The sequence below is a fragment of the Struthio camelus genome, chromosome 14, assembly GCF_040807025.1.
Source record: "Struthio camelus isolate bStrCam1 chromosome 14, bStrCam1.hap1, whole genome shotgun sequence".
Taxonomy (NCBI): domain Eukaryota; kingdom Metazoa; phylum Chordata; class Aves; order Struthioniformes; family Struthionidae; genus Struthio; species Struthio camelus.
The window spans coordinates 9,969,191-9,996,445 of NC_090955.1; the positions used below are offsets into that span (position 1 = coordinate 9,969,191).

A 27,255-nucleotide genomic window follows, 5' to 3' on the forward strand; every position below is an offset into this window, starting at 1 on the left:
CGCGTCCCCAGGGGTCCCCAGAGCATCTGCCACCCTGCTCCACGGCGGGGGGCAGACGGACAGGTCCCATCCCGCTCCGTGCACGGGCGGCGTGGGGCCTTTCCAGCCCAGGCAGGGCCGCGAAGCCGAGGGCGGCCGGCCTGGGAAACGCGGGCAGTGCCGGCGCGCCGGCCCCCACAAAGCACGCGGCTCGGGCAGCTAATCCCGGCGATTAGCACCGGGGAGGCCGCGGCGGGGCAGAGCCGGGGGCCGCCGGCGGCCCCGCGCCCCCTCCGCCGCCAGAGTCAGCACGTACAGCCCGCCCCGCCGCCACCGCCGCTCGTCTTTCACGGCCTTTCCCGGCTGCCGGCCGTCGCTCCCGCTCCCCTCTGCAGAGCTTTCTCCCGGCGCCGGCGCGGGAAAAACCTAGGACGTGTGAGGAGCCAAGCGCCCCGATTAATCCTGGCCCCCGAACACCCCGGCGCCCGTCTCCGCGTTGGCGCTGTGCGTGTTTTCACGGCGGTACCCGCAACGCCGCCGTCCCGGCTGTGCCGCGGGCGGCCCCCCCCCTTCCCCCCCGTTCCCCTTTGAAGACGGGTGGGACGAGACCCCGCCGGGCCGGCCGCCCCGCGCCGCCAAAGGCCCGGAGTAGCTAGCCGGGAGGGTGCGTGCCGGGCCCGCCACGCGCCGCAGCGCTGCCAGCAGCGGCAGAGCCGAGGGGGAGCCGGGGGCCGCGGGCGCCGGAAGGCGGGCAGGCCGGCACTGGCAGTGGGGAAGACGCGGGGCGCGCAGGCCGGCGGCTGCGCCCGGCAGGGGTGCGCTCCAGCTCACGGGTTGAGGAAAACAAACTGCACAAAGTCCTCGGGCGCAGCCGGCCCCGCGCGCACTTCCATTTTTGTACGTCGAAGGCCCGGAGAGGAATTACAGGCCGACACAGCCATATTGGGACAAATATTTGTGCCGGCGTTGAAAACCCAGGGAGAAGATCCTGGACGGAAACGAGAGCCCAGGGAAACGGGCCGGGCTGTGGGGGCCGGTGTGAGAGCCGTAGCGTGTCCCCCTCGGCCGGGGGACACACGGTGCGCTTGGCTCCCGGCCTGCAGGTGCCCTTGCACCTTTTTCCGGCAGTTTGGTTCTTGACCCCGCTTTGCGTCATTGCGCGGGTCCAGCGCGGGCCGCCGCGGAGCGACCGGGTCGCTCGTGCTCCCTCCGAGCAAGCCCCGGTGGCACCGGCGCCGCGGGGGCTCGCTCGCCGCCCTCGTCCTCGGGGCTTGCAGCAGAGCCCTCCAGAGGTCCCTCCAAGCTCAGCGATGCGGCGCCGGAGCTGGGCACGGACGCCGTCCGTCCGTCCGGGAGGCTCGCGAGCGCTGACGCTGGTGGGCGACGCAGAGGCGCGTTGCCCTGCCGCCGGGAGGGCGAGGGCTTCCCCCTGCGCCAGCGCCGTGAGCGCGCCGCAAAGCTCCCACGCCGACCAGCGGGTTTTGCCCCAGCAAAGGAATCGCGACGTCGGGAACGCGATGGCAGAGCGGAAGCAGAGAACGGACGAGCGCCAACGCACGGGCTGTCGGCCGCCGTCACCCACGAGGTGGTCTCGGCGGCCCCTCTGCCAGCCCCAGGGCATCCGGGGTGCCTCGGGGCTCCCCTGGGATGGGGCACGCTGCGGGTGACGGGAACCCGGCACCGACCCGGCGCTGAGCGGCTGCCGGCGGCCCGGCGGCGGGCAGCGCGGACGGGAGCTATACGACGGCCTTGCAGAGCTATAACTGCAACGAGGTGACCGGCTCCTTCTTTAAATGTCAGAGACGTGCTGAAAAAATTAATTATCCCAGTTCCCTTCTGGGGAGATAAAACAGCTAAGGAGCAGCTGTCTATGAACCTCCTGCCCCAGACTCTTGCCAGGCTCTCCCCTAAAAATCAACACAAAGAAACCAGACATTTGTGAAGAAACAATGGGTTTATTAAATCCAGGAAAAAATAATCCCAGTCTTCTTCTACAGAATGACAAAACTGGACTGCTTGTATTTAAGACAATAGACCTGTTTCGTATATATTGCAATGCTTCCTTTGCCAGTAGCATCTCAGATCGAAAAACAAGCATGATAAAAATACCTGGAGCAGTGGAAATATAATCATGGCTGGATACCCTGGAAAGATTTGCTCTGCTGCAGCTGGGGGGGTCAAATTATCAAGCTGCTATATATGTCAGATTAGATGATTGGAATAATCCTTTCCGACTTGAAAATGTGTGCGTCTGGAATGATTCCTAACTAGAAAATTACAGGTTTCTACAGGAAGAGAAAAAGCCAACAATTACTTTATCTGCTGAACGTGAGCGTTGAATCTTTTGGTTTCTGTTTGAGAACCACCCTCTTTGAAATATGTAAGATGAAGAAGTTCGTGATTAGTTAAGAGATACGCAAGCCAAATTAGGTAGAAACGAAATAAAGTGACTAGGAGATTTCAGCCTAAAAGAAGAAGAAACGCAACAGTTAATGAACCTGAGATGCTGGGACTCTACTTTCCTCAAATAAACTTATAACTGTCCAGGTTCACAAACAACTCTTGGGACAAATCTTAACCATACTGAAATCAGTCAAAAAAATACCCACTACTTCCTAGGGATCTAAAGATCTGAACTTTTAGACATATGAACCAACATAGAGACAAAGAGTGAAAAACAGAGTTAAAGCCTCCAGCCACAGAGATATTATTATATATATCTAACTGAAAACTTCAAGTAGATCCGAGTGCTAAATCTGGTAGCAAGAGATTGAGCCGTGTGTCTGTGATCCGCCAGCCCCGTCCTGCCTAGCGAAAGCCTCGGTGGAGTCCGCCGAGGCTCCTCTGCTACCTAAATACGACAGGCGTCGGAGCCCATGGCATCTCTGTGGAGAGCAGGGCGATAAAAGAGCACAGATCCCATCAGCCTCCCAGGCGGCGGGAGCGCCTTCCCTCGGACCCCACGTAGTCCCTTACGACGTACCAAAGTGGGCAATAACATTTTGAAGCACGCCGGGGCGACCCTTGTCTGTTTTCAAGAGGCTGTAACGTACACAGGCAAACTCATCCCTTCTCTCCAGTCCCGACAGGAACTCGCTCAGCTACGTGGGAGGCCCACGAAATCAAATCATTTAAGAGCTTAAACAGCGAATAAACCTAGAGGAATAAACTGTGACTGCAATGGCCATGCCTGCATTGAAAATCCTGAAGACTATACCTGAAACGTCAATCAGAATAATCGCTATCGAAAACTAGAGAGCAGCATGCCATATTCTGCTGAGCCAGCGTGTCGGCAGGACACGGTCTGTGGGCGCTTGCAGCGCTTGGCGGACTGAAGCAGCTCCTCCGGTTTTCCCCTGTAGCGCTACACAGGGAAAATGCATTTTCCTGGGGAGAGGAATCCCAGAGATTCCTTCTTGTATTGGAAACGTTTGCTCCTTTTTTATTTTCCAGACTTCTCTTTCTTTTGTCTGCGAGTTGCTGCACGCCCTCATTGGAGCGTGGGCCTGGTAGGAAATTCTTTGTGAGCCTCTGTTGAACGCTGCTTTGCATCCATTGATTGGGAGCTGCAGAAACTGGGTTGGAGCTTCCTGAGTTAAGAGTAACTGTATATCTGGGAAAGCAATTTCTTCTGGAGCCTTCCAGCTCCAAAATCCTGTTTGCCGTCCTTTGCTTCAGCCCGCTGTCAGAGCATCTAGAAAGCTCTCCTTTTCTCCTAGCGGGGTACGTTTTCTTCCTCCCTGCTGCCTTATTCCGGGCGACCCTTCCTGACTTCTGTCTTGCTTTGTTTCCTACAGCTGTATTCTCCCTCTCACGGTCGGTCGACGAGTTCTTGTCTTTTTGCCCAGACATGTCATTTTGTACAGAAAGGTGGCAAACTTGAGGCTGTCTCTGTAGTGATTGTGGCTCAGTTTTAAACCCTTTAGTGCCTCTCCTGACCGCCTTCCTCAGCGGTGTTGGTAGAGATACCTCCCGAGGACCAAGACAGTGTTTCTTCCAGCTACTTCCAAAAACGTGATTGCTAGCACAGCACATACAAGGGCTGTTAGCATAGCTCTGTGCTTCTAAAGCAGATTTCATCTCCTGCAGAGAAGTATTTTCTCTGTCACATGCCACTGTAGCAATGGGGCTCACTTTTCTTCCTGAAGCTGTGTTTAAGCTACCGCTAGAAGCGCCGTCCACCACGAGCTGATGGCTTGTGTGGGAGCCTCCCTTTTGGTCTGGCGCCGCCACGCAGGGAGGCTGAGACTGAAGTGAGGAGCCGCAAGCCCTCCTGCCTTGGCAGCACGGCCAGCGTGCTTTCTCCTTATCAACAGCGCAGTCCTGCCGTATACCAGGGGAGGTCTGAGAAGCGTTATCCGTCATGTGAGTGGGGAGTTTGGCAGTGGAAATGAATGTATGCAGCTCAGCTAAGGCACTGGGGAGCTTCAGGAAGCCTAACCGTTCACACAGCTTCAGGTGCTGATCGCTCAGCTGAGCTGGCAGTGACTCCAGACCCTCCTTCAGCAGCTGGACACTGGATTTCACGTCCGAAATCTCCGTATCTTTCTAGGGGAGCAGAGAGCAGAGCAGAAGCAGTAAACAACACGTTAAAAGATGCAAACACAGTAATCAAACAAGGAACTGGTAGGTATTATGTGTCAGCTAGACCCTTTAAGTTGAGTATGGACGCAAAGATCAGCAAACTGGATCTCCCTGTGTAAGATCTCCCTGTCCTGCAAAAGTGACAGATCTGGGATTGAGACATACTCCTAACCCCCTGTGCTGCCCCTCTGCCAGTGGCGTTGTCGTCTCACGTGTCGGGGTGACGCACGCTTGCCGAAAGCAATTCCTGCCGCAGGGTCTTTGGAGAATCCAGACCTGTCCAGGAATCGGGAAGTCTCTGACCATTCACACTCTTGTCTCTAGCAATAATTCCTTTTTGACCTCTTTTTTCTCTCCCGGGGAAACCACCCAGCTGAAGGGACAAGGTCCTGCATTTCTGCGAGACCCCTCTCCCTTCCCAGGCACCCGCTGCACCGCCTCCTCCAGCAAAGGCATGTGCCACCATGAGAAAGCAGCGCGCCACAGCAGGGCACTGTCGGACTCTCCTCTTACCGATGGGGATTTCATCAGAGCTTACGGCACTGTTAACAGACTCTTGGTAAGCAGTAGTATCTTGCCTAGAATTAGCATTTTAATATCTTTCCCCCTTCATTAGAATAGGAGCTGTCTGTTTTATAATCCACCGTTTGAAGACAATTTAATATTCAGTTAATATTTTGAAGAAACGGGAGAAATTCAGAACCACAATTCAGAATAAAAGATTAATTCCTGTACTTACAGCTGCAAGTCTCCTCTCCATCTCCAGCAGTGTCTGCTCCATTTGGCTTTTATCTGTCAGAGCTTTCAGCACCGAGCCACAGTGAGTTTGAAGAGCGTCTTGCACTAAACGGGGAAATCAATAAAAAACGCATTTGGTCTTTCATTTGTAAATGTGAATAAAGTACTATCAACGCTATTGCTACTCCCTCCAAGGCTTGGCATGAAATACTCCACTGTGCTGTGCAACCATAGCGATTTGCCGGCTGAAATCTCCCAGAGCACCAAGCAATGAACAACAGGGTACATGTTTAATGCAAAGCACTTGAAATTTATAAGATGCTGAGCGTAGGCCAAACCGTGTTTACTGTTCTCTATTAATATGGCAGCTGGAGAAGGAAGGCTATGTGAAGCTGAAAAACTTGGCTGGCTCAGCACAAGGAAGGCTGAGGCTTAGTTGTCTACTGAATGCAAAATTGGCATGGCCACGGGAAGGGAACCCCAATATAGTGACCCACTTCTGGAACTAGCTGATGGCAAATGGGGGCTTGAAAATGTGACAGGAATAATAATGCTCCTAATAACAGGAAGAAGGTGCAAGAGGTTCATGATTAAGAAGCGCAGCCAAACAGAGAATATATGATAGAAACGTGTAGGAGGCCGGTAACCGAAGGAACGCTGCCTGAAGGGATAGTGGGAAACTGTGAGAGAGCGTGGAAAGAACTGGGCTTCCCAGTCACTGGACACTGGCTGTGGATGGCCGGGTGCTGCTGCGTACACTCTTGGAGAGGGATTCGGGGAGATCTGCTCCGCAGGCATCGTCCTGCACCGATGCAAAAACCCAGGCCGTGCGCTGAGTGTCAGACTGAGCTCTCTGGTCGGGAACAGCCACGCGAGCCTGATCCAGGGAAGAAGTGGGAGCAGAAACAGGCTCTGAGTCAGGCAGCTGTGTCCGGCGGTCGAGCAGCTGCAGCTGGAAGGCCAAGAGGTAACTGGGGCCTGGCAGTGACAGGCTGGGGCACAGCTCCTGGGACGGACATCCCATGCGGCGTTGTAAACTGGGCCACGATGCTCTTGGCTTCACTGAGTCTTGCTGAAAAACTGCTAAAAAGAGGAATTTTGTTAAATAATTGAACAATAATATAACTTCCCCCACGCAGCTGCAGTTATTCTTGCAGTAACCACTGCTGTGCCTAATACCCTACAGCACAGGAATACAGTTTACAATGTGGGTGAAGATGAAAAATCCTTAGCAATCTGACAGCAGCACTCTTGCAAAATCAGACTCCTGATGCAGGGAAGGAGGAGCCGTTCTCCAGACTTGTCTGATTTTGTCTGGTCATGCTTTTGAACAGTGCGGGAGGAAGGTGTGTACAGATGAAGTGGCTGGGGTGGAACATTTCCTGGCTGTAATGAAAGAGGACGCAAAACACTCCTGCTAAAACAAAGCCTTTCCAAGCCACCCAGCTGGGCTAATTGAACCTCTGGAGTCTTGGGCTACCGCTGCGAGGCTGAGAAAAGGCAGCGTAAAACCTACGTTCCAACAAGTGGCTACATGAGCTCTGCAATTAATTAATCCTCTTTTGCTACAGATTCAACGGGTTTAATTGACTTCAGTGAGCTGCGAGCCCAGCTGAGGCTTTGCCTGCACGTGGAGCGTTTATCTCGGCTCTTTTCCGTGCAGCTTCTCTGACTCCAGTGAAGTGCGCATTCACGCTGCAGAGCTACCGAGCAGTCAGGAGCTCTTCTCCTCCTGCCAGCTATTTTCATTAAACTTGCAGGGACTTAATTAACTCTGTGAGCTCTGCCCTTCTGTCAAATTCTAATGGAATTGGCCAAAAAGTCAAAAACTATTAGGGACAGACAGATAGAATATGATCATGCAACCTTTGTTTCTGTAAGAAAATAGGGACATTCAAAGAGTACATTCAGTGAGCAAGAGAGGAAAGAGATCTGAGTAATTATGGGCTTACTAGTTTGTCCTCATGCTGTCCAAGCTTTTAGAGCAGACCTTGAAGGAAAGAGTAATCAAGGTCATGGAGGAAAATGGAATAAATGGGACAAGATTTTATAAAAGGCAGATTGTGTCTGAATCATATAATATGCCATGATAAGAGAGCTGGCTTCATAGCCAAAGGCAATGCAGTGGCCTCTGTCTAGATTTAAATAAAGCTTTTCATTGGCAAGTTTTATCTAAGGTGAATAAAGCTGAGGAAACGTCAGATGGATAAAGACTCAATTAAAGGGAAAACATCAGCTCTTGCATGGAGTGTCCTGAGGGGATAACGCTGTTCTGGAGGGTGCTCCTCAAGGACTGCTCATGGGCCAAGCCTACCATAGTGACCAGGGTGCAAAAGCCAGCTGGGCACTTAGTTAGTGGGTGACACAAAGCTGTACGCTAGCACCAGGGACTAGCTTGTGACATCAGAGGAACCAGGTGAGATACAGTGGCACGGCACGCAAAGGCCTACAAGCTGGGACCAACAGGAATTTCTGCGCAAGCACGGCACGGTCAGAAGCCCATGGACAGTTCTAGCCATTGACATGCAAAGAAAAAAGGAAGACTGAACCAGGACACGTGCAGAGAAAAGCTAGCAGATAATTAAGTGATTAGATGATAATCTCTTCTTATGAAAGGAGATTGAAAGCGTTTAGCTTACTCAGACTAGCAAAACAGAGGTGTCTGGTGGCACGAGGCTGCCTGCCCTGGCGAAGGTGCTGGTCAGGTGTCATGAGGCTGACGCTCGAGGGACGGTGCTTGCTGCGAGCTGTTTCCTGGCAGGGGGAACCTATGTGCCAGGCGGTATTTTTGTCTTTGTCTTTATTTGCCTTCCTCTAAAGCATTGGGGCTTGGCCACAGTGCGTGTGGCTGTCATCTGGGAGAAGGAACGCTGTAGTTGCCTAGTTCGTGTGTCTTCCTCATACGCTTTGAGTTAAAATACCTTCTGCACGGAGGCTCGGGAGGAAGCTGTCCCTTGTGTCAGGATGTCCATCACCACTGGGCTTTGCCTCCTTCTCCGCAGGAGCAAGGCTCATTGTTGAGGACACTCTGGGCATATTTCACGTAATAGCCTCTCTGCCTTTACAGGCAATTTGGTTGCCCCGATCCCTCACTGCAGTTTTTAAACTTTTGTCTTTTGCTCTGACATATTTGGATTTTTTTTTTATAAACTCCTGGGAGATAGTTGTGGCTTGTGGAATGGGTTTGTAGTGGTGGAGCGTATGTTTGAGTGGACCCTTTCAGACTTAGCATCTCCCTGGTTAGACCTAAGGGCCACCTGCAATTGGAGGGCAGGTGTTCAGGGAGCCTGCCAGACCCTGCCAGGCCTGCAGTCCTACAGAGAGGAGGAAAGCAGCAGTGGCAGAAGGAGCAAACTCCTTCCACGTCACTTCATCACATTCCTTCTCTATGTAGCGAGGATATAGAGAGACCCAAATCAGAAAGCTTACCTCAGCTTGCTCTGCTTCCCCGTATGCTTAATTTTAGCTCTGAATTATTTTTAAAGCTTTCTAATTTCCCTAGTCTGTCTGTTCTTCTACAACATGGTATCCTTACTCTAAAAATAGCACTGTATCCACTGGGCTTGCGATCTGCATATACATTTGACTCAGCACAGCGTGCTGCAGGCAAGCAACCAGCAGCGAGTCTCTTGAACGTGTTTCGCTTGTACGTGTAGGAGTATTCTGCAGAAAAAATTCAGAACAGAGGAGGGGCAAGCTCCTTCCCTTCCGTGCCAGAGGAGTGTTCAGACTTGTCAAACACTATTAAACAGAATGAAAATGCAGGTTTTATCTAGATTTAATAAAAAAGAAAAAGCACCGAGACAGCCAAACCAGATCAGATCCAGGACCCTTTTAGTCAAATCTCTTGTCTTTGAAGATGAACTAGAATAGCTGCCTCAGAGAAAGTTTTCTTCAGATAAACCTTTTAGCGGATAGCTACTAAATAACCAGCTCATAGAGGAAAAAGCTCCACTTAGTTAATGGATGGCTTATGCATAGACTTCTCTCTCTCTTAAGGTATTTTTCTCTAAACAAAACTGCTTTTTACAACCTGGACCATCATCGTGTTTTGATTCGCTATAGCACTGCCTTTGAATGCTCCTACTCTACATTAAGAACACATGGAACGTCAAATCTGCCACGAGACAAAACACTGGAAGGCCTCGGGGCAGGCCCCAGGCGGACCCGCTGCCTGGGTCGGCTCTACCACGCTGTTCTGCGGAGAATTCCTGGCAAATCAGCCCGTTCTCGTGTGCAGCTGCACTCCCGACAGCTGAAAACTATAATCCGAGCAGCCGAGGGAGGGAGCATCAGTCTTCCAGCCTAGAAATATTAAACAACAACTGCTTCTGCTGCGTATCTATCATCAGCGCCTATGCAATTCTTCCTGAGATTTGCACTGACAGCACAGAAGCTTTAAATAACACTTTCGAGGGAGGCTCGTTCAGGAGGGGAAAGAGGAGGTGGTATAAACCTGATGAGACATGAGCCATGAAAATGCCTATGGAGCTCAGCAGGGCACTGCATTTTCACCATCGGCAGTGAACTGAGCCGTGCCAGCGCACGAGATGCTGGGGCTGGCATGGTCGCATGCTGCTCAGAGGTACCCCAGCAGCGAGCAGCCGCTGTCAGGTTGGTGCCCCCTTAGTCTGCATCCCGATCCACGGCACGACAGTAAACACCTGCAAGGCAACATGGGATGATCTGCCCCAGAGCTCAGCCTGCTCTGCCACAGACTTTGCCTGAAATCCATGTGGTATGAGGTATGAGGTATACCATGAGGTATGACCATGAAGGGTATTTACCAACTACACATGCTTTGGACATCTGTGTCAAGTCTTTTCTGGAATCTGCTTAAGTTCCTCATCTCAACAACTTTCACTGCCAGTCACTGCGCGGTTAGTTAGCAGCTGCATGAGAAAGGTGTTTCGTTTATCAGTTTCAAACCTTTCGACTTTTCAGTCCATAGAAATACAGAATGTAAGGGGACTGCCCGGGTCTCCCAGTCCAGATCCTACTGATGCGGTAAACGAAGTCACATCTCACTGTCATAAACCTAATGAATTCCCCTGGAAACCTTGCCAGCAACTACTGGGCCTGGGGAGTCTCAAGGCAAGTTGTTGTTTGGAAACTACCCACCAAACACTGGGTTTTGTCAGAGAATTGCACAGCTTATCCCTCTTTAAGGGAATATTGCATGGATTACACTATATAAGGTAGAAGAAGTGAGAACATAGGGCCTGCTTGCCTGTTTACATCCATGTGCGCAGCGCGCTGAAATGTGGGTGAGGAGAGCAGCTGTGCTGCTGTGGAAGCTGCTCAGGCAAATGTCCCATCTCCACTGCCAGACACGGCTCTACCCACCGTGTGCACGCACATATGGACAAGCGTTCAGAAGAGAACAGTTTTTATCTTATTTTGTAGAGCATGCCAGCCCAACAGCATTTGGAAATGCTTTGGCAATGCACTCTGAAAAATATTTTCTGTTTTGTTTAGTGCAGTGGCTACGTAGGCTGTGCCAAATGTACTTGCTACCCGCCGCCTATAAACGAGGCTTGTGGTACTCCTTGACTCCAAGACTTGATTTAAATTACACCTTTCTTTACTTTTCATGGGTCTTTGAATATCCTGGCGCACTTCTCTCTTCTAAGAGAGCCTCTTCAGGTGCTATAGTCCTCTCTTAAATGTGAAATCCTCCACTGCCAATGATTTCACCTCTTCCTACCATATCATCCATATCTGCAGGTGTCAATGGCCCTCGGCATTCAGTCCTTTATCAGCTCTGAATTCAGTTTTTTATCACCTGAGTTTAGGAATTTCATACTAGTCTTTTCGAAGGAATTGCCTCAGCTGGGATCTTTTCAAGGCACTAGCGAAGATATTTATGTGGTGGGAACTTAATTATCCATCAGTGTGATACCAGTCAAATGGCAGTGTTTATCAGCAATTAACTAGTGACAGATGAACCTCCCAGAAATATAAAAAGAACAACATCGTGGAGCGTGTGATGATTTTCATTACATATTCAACATTCTGCAGCATGATACATTATGGAAAGTGCCAATTTTTCTTTTCAATTGCTTTGAAAATCTAGCAGCAGGCACCTCTGGGAGGTTTCTCATTTCATTCAAAGCACATTTATTTAAAACGGGTAGCAGAAGAAGCGGGACAGCTGAGCAAATGGCATGGAAGGAAGACGGGGAATTGAGAACAATAGACTTGATTTTCAGTACCGTGACAACGATTTCTGTGCAAGAGGTGTACGAAATTATGCGGAGTCCTGCCTCTATAGTGGACGAGCTGAGGCACCAAGGTAATTAGGAACTGGCCAAATATGTAACAGGAAAGCTTGTTGTGCCGGCCAAAATGGACAGATTCTTGCTTACATTAAGGTCCCACCAAGAGCACTTGCCAAGCACTTGCCAAACACAGCAAGGCAGTGTTCTTAGTATGACAAGATCGGTATTTCAAACATACAAGCTACCGAGGCCTCATGAAGAATGCATCAGGCTCCATTCTGTTTGCCCGAGAGTCCTGTATTGACTAAAAGGGTATCTGTCAACGCTGGGCTTCATGAAAGCCACATTTTACTGCATGGTAAATACTGTAGTGCTTCTGTGAAGGTCTGCTACCTTGAACTCACAAGATATAACTCACTTCACATTTCTTGTATGCATTGAGCTGGCCTCCTGTGCTTGCACAGAGTAGTCCAGCTCTCTTTAGAGTCCTGACAGAGTGCTGATAAAAAATAACGCTAGCATTAAAAATTACTGCGCTCTCAATGGCTCAGTTGTAAGCCAAATTGGAAACAATTTATCTGAAGCACTCTCCCGCAATAAAGACTTCTATGACTAGCCACTCCGGAGCCAGAGCTGTTCAAAAGTGTTGTACGTTATTGGCTTTTCTGGGAGGCCACCCTTTTATCAGGGAAAAGTGCATTTCATTACTTGCTTCTTGCCTAAGAAGAGCAGTACCATTATTTTGCTCATATGTAAAATATAATCACCTCAAGCATTGAGGAGACATGAAAACTTTGATCTACACAGGAAAATTTGAGAAAGCTGTCAAAACTGAAGGTGGCTACTCAGGATGTAAGTATCTAAGTTATCTGTACTATTTCATTTGTGCCCCCGATAGTCTGAAAATTGTCATCCGCCAGGCAGAACACAAAGCAATAAGGCGCGTTCATCTGTACGTGCATGGGGTCTAACCGCTCAATATTTCAGCTCTCCGACACAGCACAGCAAGAGAACAATAATATAGAAAGAAAACAGACAGTGTCTGTAGGCAAAGAAAGGGAAAATATAGCCGAGAAAGAATGGAAAAATAAATGAATCCATACTGTGGATAAACGTTATTTGCTCTTCTCCCTAACGAAGAGCAGCTGCGAGTGGCATGACTTGCCTAACTCGCCCCAGCTTGGAGACAACACACTAACGTTCAGCAGTTTGACGATGCCCTCTGCTGTTAACAGAAATTATATATAAAGTTACTTACATGTCTTGGAAATGGTTTCCAGGTGATCCAAAATGGATTTGTTTCTTGAATCGAATGTTTCTTCAAACTTGTCCAGGCATGCTTGCAACTGCAAAAAACACGGTAAATGAGAGAATTAATACATTGTGTCCTCTACCTGTTTGTGAAAACACAGCCCCAAACACCACAGAGCAACAACTGCAACTCTTGGAATGGAACAGCCTGAAAATGGATATTTATCTAGGGCTTAAGACAGCTCTGTCCAGCTATTGGTTGCAACCTCCAAGGAGATGGGGAATGGCTCAAAAGGCTCACAAAGTGTTACAGAAATCTTACCAGGTTTTGAAATAGAGATATTAATCTCTAAAAAAAACACCATTAGTAATAACATTAATCAAATTAACTATAAAAAGGGCAGGAAAATATATTCAAACAATAAGACCGCATTGTATTCACTTATTACAGAGAGGAGCCTACTTTCCTCAGGTGGAAGGAAACAAGAATTTATATTTGCAGGCAGCCATGCGAGACTGCTCCTGCTCCCTAGCCCCAAAGAAATTCAGTTGCTGACCCTGAGGCAAGGGGGTCACCCTGAAGATAGGCCACAAAGAGGATGGCACGTGCAAAAAAAATTGACATTTGTTGGTTTAAAGCGTCTGAATGCTCAAGACAAACACTGTCATAATTCAGGTAGCACAGTGAATGGGAGAAAGTGAATGCTCTGTAGCGTTTCTAACGCTCTCTGAATCGGCGTTAACTTACCCCTTGAAGCCTGTCTTTGATACTGGCAATAAAGGTGCTTAAAACCTCACTAAAATGAAAAAAAAACAGCAAATACAAAACAGACATGTGAGTTGCTGAGGCAGTTAGAGATGGAAAAGATCACAGTAAACACGAGACATGAAATAGCGCCAGGCATAGCGCAGTGCATAATGTAAGCACAGAAACGCACTGACTTCAAGGGGTGTAACCCTTTGAAGCCACCTCACTTGTTTTAGGAAAACATGACTACTGCTACGTAGAGTAAGAAAAAAAATACACACACACACACATACACACACACACACACACACATACATATTTGTTTTCTTCTCCCACTTTTGGGATCTGTGCACCTCTTGAAAGTTTGAGAGTGCATTTACACAGCTGTGCATGAGCTGCTGGGGAGGTACCACCGCACTATCCCTCCTGGAAAGCGCCAGCCTCGGTGGAGGTGACGTGCCAGTTGCTGGGATACATCAGTATTATATTTGGACTAAAATAACTGTGGGAAAAATATGGAAAAAGCTTCAGCATCAACAAAGCCCAGGCTAGGAGGAACAAACACGGCAAATCCCTTTCTCCTGAGATTATGCCTGTGCTTTCTGTTATCCATCCTTTCGAACTGAGCGAGCCTATCAGGACCCAGGCTATCTTCGTGATTAACCTATCAAACCAAAATGCAAGGACTGTTGCTAAGCAAAGCGATAACCTATTTCCTCTCTGAAGATTCAGGTCATTTTGAATTGATCATTTAGTGAGCCAAATTGCAACAACCAAAAAGGGGGAAGCCAGGTAGAGTCTAATTACAAGAAGCAGGCAAGGCCTCTGAGATCTTTCTAGCACTATGTAAAGGAAGATATTGATTTTAATAGTCAAACTTGCAGGGGGTACAAATTGATAAGTTATGCATTCATCTCTGTAAAGATAACATAGCTATTTCTATAAAAGTTGTTTCTAATCCTGGGAGTGAGTCTGGAGTTTAGAAAGAAGCACAATTCATTCAAAGAAGAAATAAAGGATAATTAAGAGTTTTGACAAAACATTTACAATTATTTGTTCATTCCTCATAACTCACTCACAAAAAATCCTCTTCCTCTATAATAGGCACTAAAGCATTGAATTTGGCCTTATCAGAAGCACAGTGCGGTTGCAAAAGAGAGAGCAAGAGATACACAGCCTGATTCAATTAGAGGCTTTTAACAAAAATGTGTTTCACTTTGGATGTCACATTACAAAGACGTACAGAGCTCAGAATTATTTATAGATCCACTGGGGAGTTTGCCATCTTTCACTTTTGAGATTGAAACTGTTAGCCTGTTCAATAAAGTCCTATAGGACCTACAGGTATATTTAATCCTTAACATCTGACAAAGAGCTCATTAGCAAATGAAACTTGCCGGTTAGCAAAAACACAGATATAAAAATCTTGTACATAAGTAAAATTATAGAGCTATGTGTCGATTTATAAAGATGTAATCACTGCATCTTCCACTGCCCTCAAGTATGCTTGGCAGTCTCCTCCTCTGTCCTGCATGCAAAGGCTGCCCTAACAGTCCCTTTGATCACTCCCAATGCAATCCACAAAAATTTGAGAAATATGGGCTTTAATAATCCAATCAATATAGACAAAAAATCTGCTGATCAGATAAAGAAGGACAAAGGTAAATTCAGGCTATAGCCTTTCTGGTCCTTGTGGCTTATGGCTGAAAGTGTTACATAAATCTCATTCCAAATAAACCCTGTTCTCTTATCCTGTGACTCTTTCCAATCAGAGATTATGTAAAACCCGAAAAGATACTTTTCTTGGAGAAATATGCAGCCAGGTCATGTATGACTTTTAAGAGGGACAGAAGGAACTGCGGGGAGGGACAACTGCCTTCACAGAAAGAATTTACTCTGGATGTTTACATACCGATCGTATTTGTCCTTTATTTTGTTCTTATTCATTTCAAAATTTTCCAGGACGCTCTTCACTTTTCCTGCGCCAAAATTAAGTAAACCTTTCTCTTTCGCATCTTCATCAAATAGCTGTGGTTTTGTCTGGTATTTGGTAAAAATACTGGGCTCGCTCTATCGCACAAAAGAAAGAAAAATGTTGAACTATAAAAACAATGAGAACATTAGTTAGCAAAAAACAGTTGTGTACCAAGTGCTTTGCAGGCAGAGGGATCCTAGTGATTGGACATGACAGATAAGATTGGACAAGGAGATTAAGAATTGCATGAGATTAGGGTTCCCTCAGTGTACCTAGTTAGATCAGCTTCCCATGGAACTGAGCCCCAGCCTGAACTCCCCCAGACTCAGGTTTTTCCCTCCTTTTTGCTTATTTTCAGTCAGTTGCAATCATCAGGTATGCACTTTTTTTTAATGATATGCTGAACACAGACACAAATTAATTTTGGTGTGCCTCATAACAGCACAAAAGTTCAGGGGAGAGCAAGTTGTGGGAAAGTTAAAGATGCCAGCAGCAGCTCCCTGCACATTAATCTAAATAAAATCCTATTGAATTTCCTGCTGGAGGGCGTCGTTTTACTGCCAAGTAGCAACATCACCAGACTGTAGATCAGTTTTTCACATGCTTCAATATACCTCTCAGAACAAGAAATTTAATATTAGTAGGAAAGCCATAAAGACCTTCTTCATCCTACAAACTTTGTAGACTCTGTATGACAGAACTGGAAATGCCTTTTCCTTAAAACTTAAACAAATGCAAATTTCACTAGAGTGTCATCTTTCAGCTGGAAGAGTGAATTTCTTTTTCTGCGTCTGATGAAAAGCTACTGCAGCTAATGGGCAAGATCTTCAGCAAAACGCAGAGGAGAGCAGACAGGATCGGGAAGGGAACGACTGCCTAGGGCCACAGAGCTGGCACGATTACTCTTTCCTAATCTTGGCTGTCAGGTGTCTTTATTTGGATCCGGAGGTATCTGTTAGTGGTGAAGGAAGTATTTTAGGGAGGCCGGTAACATCAGAAGCCACACACTGTAGGAGAAAGATTTTGAGCACAGAAGCTCTTCGTCCAAAATCATTCAAGCCTCTGCCATAACAGCAATACAGCAAGTTAATTTTCAGCCTATGGGAGTAAACAAGAAAATACTGAATACCTCTGCCACTTGTCCAGAAGGCTAATAGAGAAACACAGTATTGCTCACAGAAGGAGTAAACGGAACATTGTACCTTAGACGGCTGGTCTGAAGACGTTAACTTGAGAATAATTTCATACCATTGTAGTAATTTTAAAAATGCAGCAAAATAAAATAATACTTATCCCAATAACAGTCTATTACAAATACTAGGTTTTTAACTGACGAGGCAGATATTTTGGTTGGCTACAATAAATATGTACTCTTTTTACAGTATCAAAAGATCTTTGATCTCTGGAGTTATTAACGTTTTCTGGAGGCAGGGAATTTTACTCCCTGCTTGCAGTATCTTTCATGACTTCTGAATTGCGGCTGTGTCGCTGCACAGGGCTGAATGCGAGGGGAAGACTCACGTCCTGGGAGTTTTGCTGGCCCGACTGGGTGCCCAGCTCCAGCGGCGCCGCTCCCGACTGCGCGTTCTCCGGGCAGAACTGGGAGCCGAAGAGGAGCTGGGAGTCACTCAAACTCGAGTAATCGCTAGGCGCGCTGCTCCGAACGGAAAACTTATTGGGCCTGAAACAGGGCAGAGCAGGTTGTGAATGAGTCGCAAGCAATTAAAAAGCAGAAGGCTAGAAATGCCAAGCAGACCGGCTGCAAGCGCTCAAGCATGGCCCATCCCAACTCGCTCATCTTTGCTCTTCACTTGGAGGGCACCGTGCCTGCAACCGGGGCACTTTTAACCCTATCTGCGTATTTGTAGCCCCACTGCTATGCAGATTCAATGCTCCCCTACCCTGCACGTGTTTAACCACGACGGGCTCAGCTCTTTCTCCTTGCTTAGTTGGCCAGTCCAAGTTTAAGGGACGCCTTGGGGCTTGTTTCTACCAAGTGCCAGGTCTCTTCAGGGCTGTGGATAAAAATGTCTGCTGCAAGCCAGATGCAGCTGGGCTTACTGGAAGACAGTTGCAACGAGGTGAAACTTTCCTATAGATACTTGACATTTCTTGGGCATTTATTCTCCAAATTAATTTGACCACAAATAAATTGGTAGCATACGACCGGCCAAACTGATCCAGTTATTAGAAATATTTCACATGCAATACCATGCTACCAAAAGTTTTCTTGATTTTCCCTGAGGGTCACCCAAATAAACCCTTTCCACCTAGCCTTGATTTTGTGCTACGTTTCTCTGTTTCTACTCCCGTTCATGGACTCTGCTTCTACCCAGTTATTGCCTAGGATTGCGGAGTGATACCAGGTTCTCTCTTACAAAGGTTTCCCCACATGGCTGTACCGCTTCTCATTTTGTCAGAGGCTGCTTTTGTTTTTTTGGCCAGCAAAGGAGCAGGCCTCTTAATTTTTTCACATGCTCAGTATTGCGTTGCCCCATCTGCACAAGGGCTGACGGAGTACTCAGGCGAGGTCCAAACATAAGGGATGTGGGGCCAGGTTTACACTGAGACTGAGAAAAACAGGACTGAGAAGTCCTGTTTTTTAAGCTAATGAAATGAGAGAGAGGTGTTGCTTCCTTCAGTGCTGTTCCTCAGGAGCGGTGGGTGAAATCCCCAGGGGCTGAGGGAGCCTTTCCTCCACCCTGTGCCTCACTGCGCAAAGCCGTACCCCAGCCTGCCCAGGGGAACAAAAATCTCATTATATAACAATTCTTAAACAGGGGCAAGAAGGAAATAGACTGAATTAGTTCAAATCAAAAGGTTTACTAATAAATCACAAAGACTTTCTTGTGATCGTGCCTGGTAAAACGGGGATGAACAGAACTGAGAATTACAGATCAGAATTAATGGAAGAGGCTCTCAGGCAGGGTTTTCCTTCCCTATAAAATCATGTAACTAGAGGAAAAAGGAATGGGAGATTCACTCACATGTCTAACAAAAGATGATCACCCCAACGTTTATTAGCAGTGAAACTTGCAGTTAATCTCCAGTTTTGGAAAGAGCCCAAACACCATACATACGCACAGCAGGAAAAGGATTTAGTAGGAGTGGCTGAACTGCTCAGGCGCCCTCTTGTCTATTTAGCGGAGGCAGTGACAATATCATATTAATACTTCTGCCTTTGAACCCACCGAGTAGACTGAGTTGCAGACAAAAATAGACAGATGAGGTATGCATTTCTGGATCCTCAAAAAGTCCAATAAATCTGCTTGAATGCAAAACTTCTCCCGTGACCTGTTTGAAGATCCCAAATCTAATTAAGAAAGATCTGAATATAACTTTTACTGTCACAGCTTCTTGTTTCCTAAGCCTTTGTTAAAAAAACAGAAAACAAAAATCAAAACCACAAAACCCAAACCCACAGCCAGCTGCGGCTGCTGAACGCCAGCGTGTCAGGAAGAGATAGATGCGAGCCCGCAGGCTGCCGTGGCCCCGCGCGGACAGGACCCCTGCTTACAGTGGCAATATCGCAGCTCCTGCACCAGGCTGCTGTATCCTCCCCTGTTTTAGCCAAGGGAAACTCTCTCTTAGAAAGGAAAGGGTTTTACAGTCCCTACGTATTTTAATGTCAATATATAGTTCCATACTCGCCTTTGAAAGTATCTGGTACAATCAGTGGATTTCACATCCCATAACCTGCTCATTTTCTCAGTCCTTTTATATTATTTAATATCCAAACCACAAGTCTCCTATAATAAAGAGTCTTTATTACAGACACTCTGAGGAGTACTGCAGCCCAGAGGACTTTATGTGCCACGTGACTTCCCCGCCTCACCGTGCACTGGTGCTATGACCAAAAAAGGCTGTCAAGTGCTCCAGAGTCTAATTTTTCTATCTTACATCCACTATCCCAGTGAGTAGTTCAGGAATGATGACGCTTCTGCAAATTATGGAGGGAGAGGAAACAGCTGTCTCTCCTGAGTACATTCATTCCCCTGAGCAGATGATTTCTTTCTCCCTTGCTTAATGCCGCTAGCAATTAATTTACTAACATGAGCATCTGGACAAGACATCAGTGTGGCCTCACTTGGGCCCGGGCCAGTCCGCAATGGTGAAATGGGACAACTGCAGCTTTTCTAACCACCTGACCATTTCATTCAGGATTCCTGAGCTTCATGGATAAATGGTCCGTCCTAAATATAAACGCTTCCTTATAAACAGCGGGAAACATTCTAGATATGTAATCCCCGTTGGAAGACCCGTTCAGGTGATGCAATAGTTCATCTTAGGAGAACTCAGCTTCCTGCTGCAATGAGCCATCTCCTGAGTCCTTTGAGCATTTGTGGCAATAGTGTTCCCATGCTATGTGAACTAGGATCTGTGTCCAGCACAAAAAAGATCTAAGAATAAGAGAAGGGCGGTCATAAGTTCTTGTGAGCTCCAAAAATGCTAAATCATACTCCACTAATGGAATCGCTTCTTCTTGCCGCCTGACTTTACGCAAGGTATTGCACTAATGGCAACTCTAACACTTTCTGTAATATGAGCATGCTAAGAAATGTGCAGCCCTCTGCATATCTGAGGAGTCAACTAGTTCTTCACAGTCTCAGTTTCCATGTTGTCAGTGGGAATTCCCCCTCCACAAAGTTAAGTCGGATCCTTTTGGAACTTCTTTCGTTTCTTTGAGTTCCAGTTTCCACCACCAAACATTTATGATGACCGTATGTAAATATATCACCTTTCATTCTAAGGTTTTGCCTTGCCTCAAAATAGCTGTCAGATACAACGGACCAAGAGAAATACACCATGCAATACTCCCTTCTTGTGTTTCTTAGATGTTTATAGGTGCACTGACAAGCTAAAATCTATAAATTGTCAGAGGCCTCATCTGGCTACAGAGGCTATTTTTACTCTGTTGTTTGGATCCATCCCTACTTGTCAATACTAGGTTTTAAGAGTCAGTTGGAAAAGCAAACTGAGTCTTAGAATAACATTTGTTCACGGGGCTGCAGCAGACTCCTGCAAGCAATTTTATTTCGTTCTATCATCCACACTGAATCTGTGCCAACATCCTTCTTCTGCAGAAGCCCGGTGGGTGAGGCTCGCATATGCCTTCCTGATATATTTCTTCAATGTGTAATACGGCTTCTTGCCTGAAGAAGTGGTCTTTTTCTCCTGATAATAACCTCGAGCTGGATCAGTGCAACTGAAGCGCCTCTCTTCCCGATTCCTATCCAGAAGATCTCTGAGCCCATTCTGCTCCTTCTCATTTAGTGACCAGGACTGCGTCACAACAAATCCACGGGGAAATCTGGCAGCTCCTTTTCACCTGCTTTCCTCATAGCTTTATTCTGTATCTATAGGAAGTGACTCCAGTTCTGCCGTGCTCTTCTTGTTGTTACTACGTGCTAGCTGTCAAAGCGGTCAGTGAACGAGCAAGGATCAGCGTGTGCTTTGGGTGCAGAAGAGCTTTAGCGTCCAGGGGCGTTTTAAGGAATTTTAACTGCTATTGCAGCTTCCAGTCATTTGTCATCTCTTCACTGGGGACTGCCATGGCATACAACTATCCATCTGTTTTCTGTCCTCTGGAACGGGATGACCTGTTCTCTGGAAATCATTTGTTTTGTTTGAGCTATATCTTAAAATAAATTTCTACAAACAGATTTTGTAAGACACCTTCTAGGCACGGACCCTAATGTATCAACCACAACAAAATCCCTATAAGCTATCAGCTCAAACACTGCCTCCAGTTCCAGATTTTAGGCTCAAATTCCTTCTGGTCTTGTTTTAATTCCTTGAGGGCGTTTGTACTTTCTATGAGCAATTCTAATATTTGTTCGTATGTGATTCAACACTCTCTAAACATTCCTCACCTTGGAAACCACGTTACCCCTTCTGTCCTGCACAGTGAGCCTGTGGTCAGGGCCTCTCAGGTCCTTTCGTTACAAGGAGATTATGAACGGAGAGCCAGAGATTTCTTTCGAGCAGCCTTGTTTGCTTACACCAAGTTTATTCCTGACCATATGAGGAATTAGGCATCCGGAGACTACACTTAAAGCACACTACACTTAAAGCCCCAGTTTCTAATTCCTCTAAGGCTCCGGATTTTTTATGGCTGCTCTCTCAGTGATGGTTCTGGCTATCATCTTCTTCATTTTCTCCTAATTCTGGGACTTTCAGGCAACTCCAAAATATGTGGGCCTGCTATGTGGGATGGAATTTCATGAAATAATTGAATAAGGTTATAAAACTTGGAAGTTTTTTCTCAGCAGCAGAAATAAGCCATTATAGAGAGTAGTAGCCCAAGGAGGCCTTAACTTATAGATCTTTTTTGAATGTCTCTTTAATATTTTCATCCTATATTGGCCTAACACTCTCTGGCAGGCTTTCTGCTTCTGATGTGTTTGAAAGCGGGTTTATTAGTTTTTATGCTTTTAGCAAGTTACTCATTCTTTTTTCCTCATGGAACAATATAATTCTGGTAACTTTAATGTAAAATATATCTCGTTTTCTATTCTTCTCTTTGATAAAACTTAAACTTCTTGAAGGATGCCTTCTCATTTTCAGTAGTCGTCTTCATCATGCTACTTAAGCATGCCAGTCTAGTATTGGTCTTTCACAAGTCTCATTTGACAGCTGGCACGCATTTGTTCTGAGCTTCTATATGAGGTCTAAATAATCTCTATGTCTCAGGCAAGCACTTAACCCTTTTGACTATGCCTTTTAGTTTCTTCTTAGCAAGATTCTTTATTTCTATGGCAGTCTTTTTTTTTTTTTAAATTAAATATTTCTGTACTGTATTTTTGGCTTCTGTTGCTCCTGCAGAGATATTGACTTCAGCTCATTATCGTCACTTTTGTGGTAGCACTACGATAGCAATATTCCGAACGAGAACTCTGTGCTCAGCTCAGGACCAAGGCAGGTGTACTGTTTCCCCTGGGAGTTCCCTGGATTAGGCAGGTATTTATGGTGTTTGAAAATGTAGTTTCAGCCTCACGCCCTGGTGACACTAATCCAATCGATAAAGGCCTAACTGAAGTGTCATTGCTACCGTGACTGCTGTTCCCGGATCCTTGGTGATCTCTCTTAGCACGCCCTTGTGTCAGGGCACTCAGCACTACAGTGCTAATACTACACTTTCTCTAATTAGGTCTAGCATTTCAATCCAAAAAAAATTGTGCTGTGTATCAATACAATTACATTGGCTCTAAGCTTTCTCCACTGCACAGCACTGCTCTTCTACTGGCATGTCCTCCGCCCACGTTCTTAAATAATTGGCACCTTGATATTACAGTGTCATACTGATGATCTTCCTTCTGCTAAGTTTCTAAGATGCCTATTATGTCAATAAACGTATTTAAAACAAGGGACCCTGGTTCACCCATCCTCTTCTCTTAGGCTTTCACCACTTACAGAGAAGCATACGTGTATCTGACAGAATAAATTACAAATAAAACCCCAAGCCTCCAGCCTGCTCTGAGACATAGCAAGCAGCACAGAGAGAAAAGAGGCACAAAAAGTTCACACTAAATCGTCCCTTCTCTGGGGTTTCAGCAGAAATTATCATGAGGTCATTGTGTCACTGGGGTTCTGCGTTTCTGATGGACCTGCTGACAGCTGCTCTCAAAAGTAACACCCTGCCTCGAGCTTGCAAAGAGCTAACAGCGCGGTTCCTACCCTGCCAATACTATGTGCTAATTTTATCTTTTCATTTTAAAAGCTCCCTCAAAGACAGTGTTCTGGGGATTATATATCATATCCTGCTGCAGTGAGAAAAGTTTCTAGTAACAGGGTGAGCTGGGAAAAAGTAATTAACACCTTGTCCCACTATTTCAAATACTCACACACGTGCTCACGCTCCTATGTGTGAACTTTTCTCTCCCTTTAGAAAAAGTTAATTTGCCTGCTCCTTCCTCTTAACTTCTCCAAAAACCCAGCTGCATTTTCAGTAATGTTTTATGCCCCATTTGACCCTTCCAACTCACTTGCAAAAAATAAGGTGGAATGGTGAGGAGCAGCTGTTGAAATCTTGTCCACGTCCTTTCTTTTTTTTCTGCATTAGTAAGCTAGTTAAAACCACAGGAAGACATTGTAGCTGACAGGATGCTTTAGAGGAGGAAGGAAGGCAAACGATCACCTACAGGCACCTGTACTTCACTCATTTGCCTTCCTACTGCATGACTCTATAGAATATTATGGATACACATTCTTCACTGAATTTCCCCTGTTCAGGCTCTGACCAGAATGAAAATCATGGGCTTCCAGGCTATACTTAAATGTAACTGCTTTAAAATAAATACATAAAAAAGAAATCTGCGAGTACCAAGAGGACAATAGAATTATGCAGCGCGTATTTATAAAGAACAAATCGTGACAGACATAAACACGCTTTTCTCTGAATTAGCTCCCCTTTGACCCTTGCATCTGTGCAAAATTCAATTAATTCATGTGCAAGTGACAAGTACTTTTATAATGGGCACGTATGCTATTATTATGTTTTCATTATCATCCATCATCATGGCAACATCAGGCCAAAGAGACCGTGTGACTAAAACTGTGAATTCAGTTCTTATGTAACGGGCTTTTTTGACTAACAGAGGCTCAGAGGACCAAATTCATCAATTAGCCTCTCAGGAGTTAAAAAAGGGGTAAGTCTAGCTCTATTTTTCGGCTACGTGATGCAAAGGATAGTATTCTGCTATAGATAATGTAGCACTTCTGATGTATCTGCTCTGCAGATGTTTACACCTAAATAATATTTGTTGTTTCATTATATATTGTAGATGTGGCCAGTTCTTTCTGCTCTTTGATGTCTATTTGAAAAAAAAAAGTCATGCAAAGAAATGCAATATATGGAGTAATTTTAGGGTCACATAGTGTGCAAAGATATTAGAAATCATGATTCATTTTATCTACTCTCTACACAAAGCGAGAAAGGACCATTTAAGTCACTTATCTAAGCGTTGCATAAGACAGGCCATAAGACTTTCCTGCACGAATTCCTGTTTGAACCACAGAATAGCTTTTAGAATAGCTTTCAGCAGAGCAGCCAGTGTTGATTTTTAAATTCCCTACAATGGTAACTCTATCAGAGTGCTTAGTAGCTGACAGTAACGCAGACACAAGCAGAACCACAGAATGGGTTAATTAATAGACAATAATTAACTATAGATTAATTCTAGATATATTTCTTGTAGTTCACTCAGCTGTTTCTCCCTGCTGCTTTACAACGCAGTGACTATACAATTGTGGCAGTCTCCAGCTAGTCTCCAGAAATATGAAGCCACAACAACAAAACAATGTGGTTCCTCATTTTCCAGCTGCCAGATTACCTCTTAGCTTACTTCCCTTGCAAAGTTTCTACCTCTTCCTAGTCTAAACCAAGAGAAGATAATAGCCTGAAAGTCACTGAAAAGTTAGGAACCAGGGCAAAGTGGCCATTTCTCTTTACTCAATCCACCCCCTGTTTGAAACAAGGAGACCAGTCCGAACCATATTTCATGGTATCCCACCCCAATTGCGGGATTACTAACGCAGACAGTACAACCACTCACTCTTCAGGAAGCTCCTGTCCATACATCTTGGTCCTGCTGTTGGGCAGGGAGCTCACTTCCGGACAGCCATCCTCCACAGCCAGCTTAGTGTCCCGTTCCCCAGCACAGGCTCACCATCCTGCAGACACGGACTATGCCGGATGGCTCTCCCATAGGTAGGGCAGATCTGGAGGGAGGTTTTGGTCTCACAGAGGCTGAATGGAGATGTCCTTCTCCGCATTTGGCTGTAGAGCACCTAAGTCTAAGCATGGCTGCTAATTTAGGTGCCTCTGCTGACTGCGCAGATTAGTTGAGATATACCCAGACCATCTTGTTTGCCTCAACTCAGCCTACCAAGGGATCCTACTAGCTCTGTGTCAAAAGATCTGTCACCATTATTTTCTGTTCCGTGATCCTTATAACATTCATAAATTGTAATAGCAATTATTCCATGTTTTCTTCTAGATAATAATAGAAGAAGTAGTAGCAGATAGCACAGAACCGCATACTGAACTCTGTGAGATCCCACCAGAAACAGAAGTGCTTGGTATTTCTGGTTTAAAATTACATTTAAGATATGTCAGTTAGCTAAGTTTCTATCCATATAATGTGTCCCATTTTATTTTTTATCATTCTAGATTCTTAATGAAACTACCATGTACTATTATCTCATAGTTTTAATACTGTTTTAACACCATACTCTTTATAAAACTGCAAAATTAAATTTAAATCCAAATTAAATTAAATCCAAATTTAAATTGCATTTTATTGCATCTAGGTATCAAGTTAATTTGACAAGATGTCTACGTGAATTCTCTACATGAAACAGCATTCACCACAATGAAGGAAAGAAAGATAACCTAATCTAGCCCCATGTGGACCATTTTTTTGGTTTTGCCCAGGACTAATATGGGAAAAAAATATCATTATCTGGGTCATCCTGTTTATCTCCAAATATTGGGGGTTTTTTTGTAGTCCCCATGATTTTATAAAGTAGCCTAAAATGATCATTAAAGGTTCCTAAGGCTCCTCAGTCGATTGGTTTAGGACTTTTAAATTCAAGTAATTGGACCATTTAAATGTCTAATTTGAGTAAATGCTTGTAAACACCCCAAATTTTGGCAAACCCAGGAAGGTTTTAACACCCACAGCACAAGACCTCCAAAGACATCATTCCGGTGGACGTTCCTCGCCTATACAATTTCCTCATAAACTTTACTCACAGGCTTTTGTGCTCGACAGATGCTCTGGAGATTGCACAGGTAAACACGCGCAGCCTGTAATGATCTTAAAGCAATTTCTTAAGCACGAGAGCAAGTTAGAATATAGAAAATGAGCACTGATTCAAGGGCCTGAGCTGGGGCTGGGTTTTTCTAAAGCCTGCAGAGATCCAGCAGCCCGCACTGAGACTGCGCTGATGCATCGCGGGAAGCGAGAAATGCGCCAGCTCTCAGCCGGCGGCTTGCTGGTGACCTCTGCGATGAATGTGCCAGGAATGTAAGGCTACATCAGCTGATGGGGATTTTCTGATTCCTTTACCTGTAGTCGGTAGGGGTTGTTTAAATGCATTTTCCTGCAAACGCACAGGGGCAGCGACCCGAGCTCTTAGACTGGACCGGGAAGCCGTCTTGACGACTTGAGCATTTTAAACGTTAAAAAAAAAAAAAAAAAAAGACAAAATCACAAAGCGCTTACCCGGTGGCAGTCGGAGTGCTGAGCATCTCCTTGATGTTCCAGACATTAAAATTCATTTTGGGTAATTAACTGCTAAAAAAAAGAAAAACAAAGAGAAACCCATGAGGGAGATCGATCGGCTTTGCCGGAGGAAAATGTGGCACCTTCTGCTGCACCCGAACAGCAGCAATGGTGACAGGGACGTCTTCTTCCACCCGCCGACCAAGAGATGATTGTGGGGCGAGGGCAGCCTGGCGGCGGGGGCTGGGGCCGCCGTGGGGCCGCCGTGGGGCCGCCATGCCCCCGTGAGCCGGCCGCAGCCGCGGGGCCGCGCGCCCCAGCTGCCGAGCGCCATCGTTTGTCACCTTTAGTCGATCTTGAGATGTTTTCCCCACGGTTTCTCCCCCAAACCGCCCCCAGCGTGCCGTGCCAGCCCACTCACCGCCCCACAGGCACCAGCGCAAACTGCCCCGATGGTGGCAGAAATGCCCAGATTTTTGTTGTCGTCGCTGGAGGTGGGGGGGAGCCGCAGGCCCCCGGCAGCCCAGGCCA

The 27,255-nt window shown here is 46.2% G+C and overlaps 1 protein-coding gene across 1 annotated transcript; it reads right to left on the bottom strand.

Moving 5' to 3' along the window:
- Positions 1 to 1,999: 1,999 nt before the first annotated feature.
- IHO1 (interactor of HORMAD1 1) lies at positions 2,000 to 26,780 on the bottom strand. The gene is made up of 9 exons (XM_068907452.1): positions 26,725 to 26,780; positions 26,569 to 26,602; positions 20,640 to 20,779; positions 17,018 to 17,177; positions 15,434 to 15,591; positions 13,522 to 13,570; positions 12,781 to 12,868; positions 5,303 to 5,406; positions 2,000 to 4,527 (listed from the first exon to the last, which is right to left on the bottom strand). Exons 1-9 carry the CDS (start codon positions 26,778 to 26,780, stop codon positions 3,205 to 3,207), a joined length of 2,112 nt encoding a protein of 703 aa, XP_068763553.1. The 3' UTR covers positions 2,000 to 3,204.
- Positions 26,781 to 27,255: the final 475 nt, after the last annotated feature.

Excerpts from the sequence above, each read along its gene's own strand:
- IHO1 (XM_068907452.1), bottom strand. The coding sequence starts at position 26,780 with ATGAATTTTAATGTCTGGAACATCAAGGAGATGCTCAGCACTCCGACT. Across the intron at positions 5,407-12,780 it reads GGAAACCATTTCCAAGACAT|TGCAAGACGCTCTTCAAACT; the intron begins GTAAGTAACTTT and ends TTCCCCGTTTAG. Across the intron at positions 4,528-5,302 it reads TGGAGAGGAGACTTGCAGCT|AAAGATACGGAGATTTCGGA; the intron begins GTAAGTACAGGA and ends CTGCTCCCCTAG.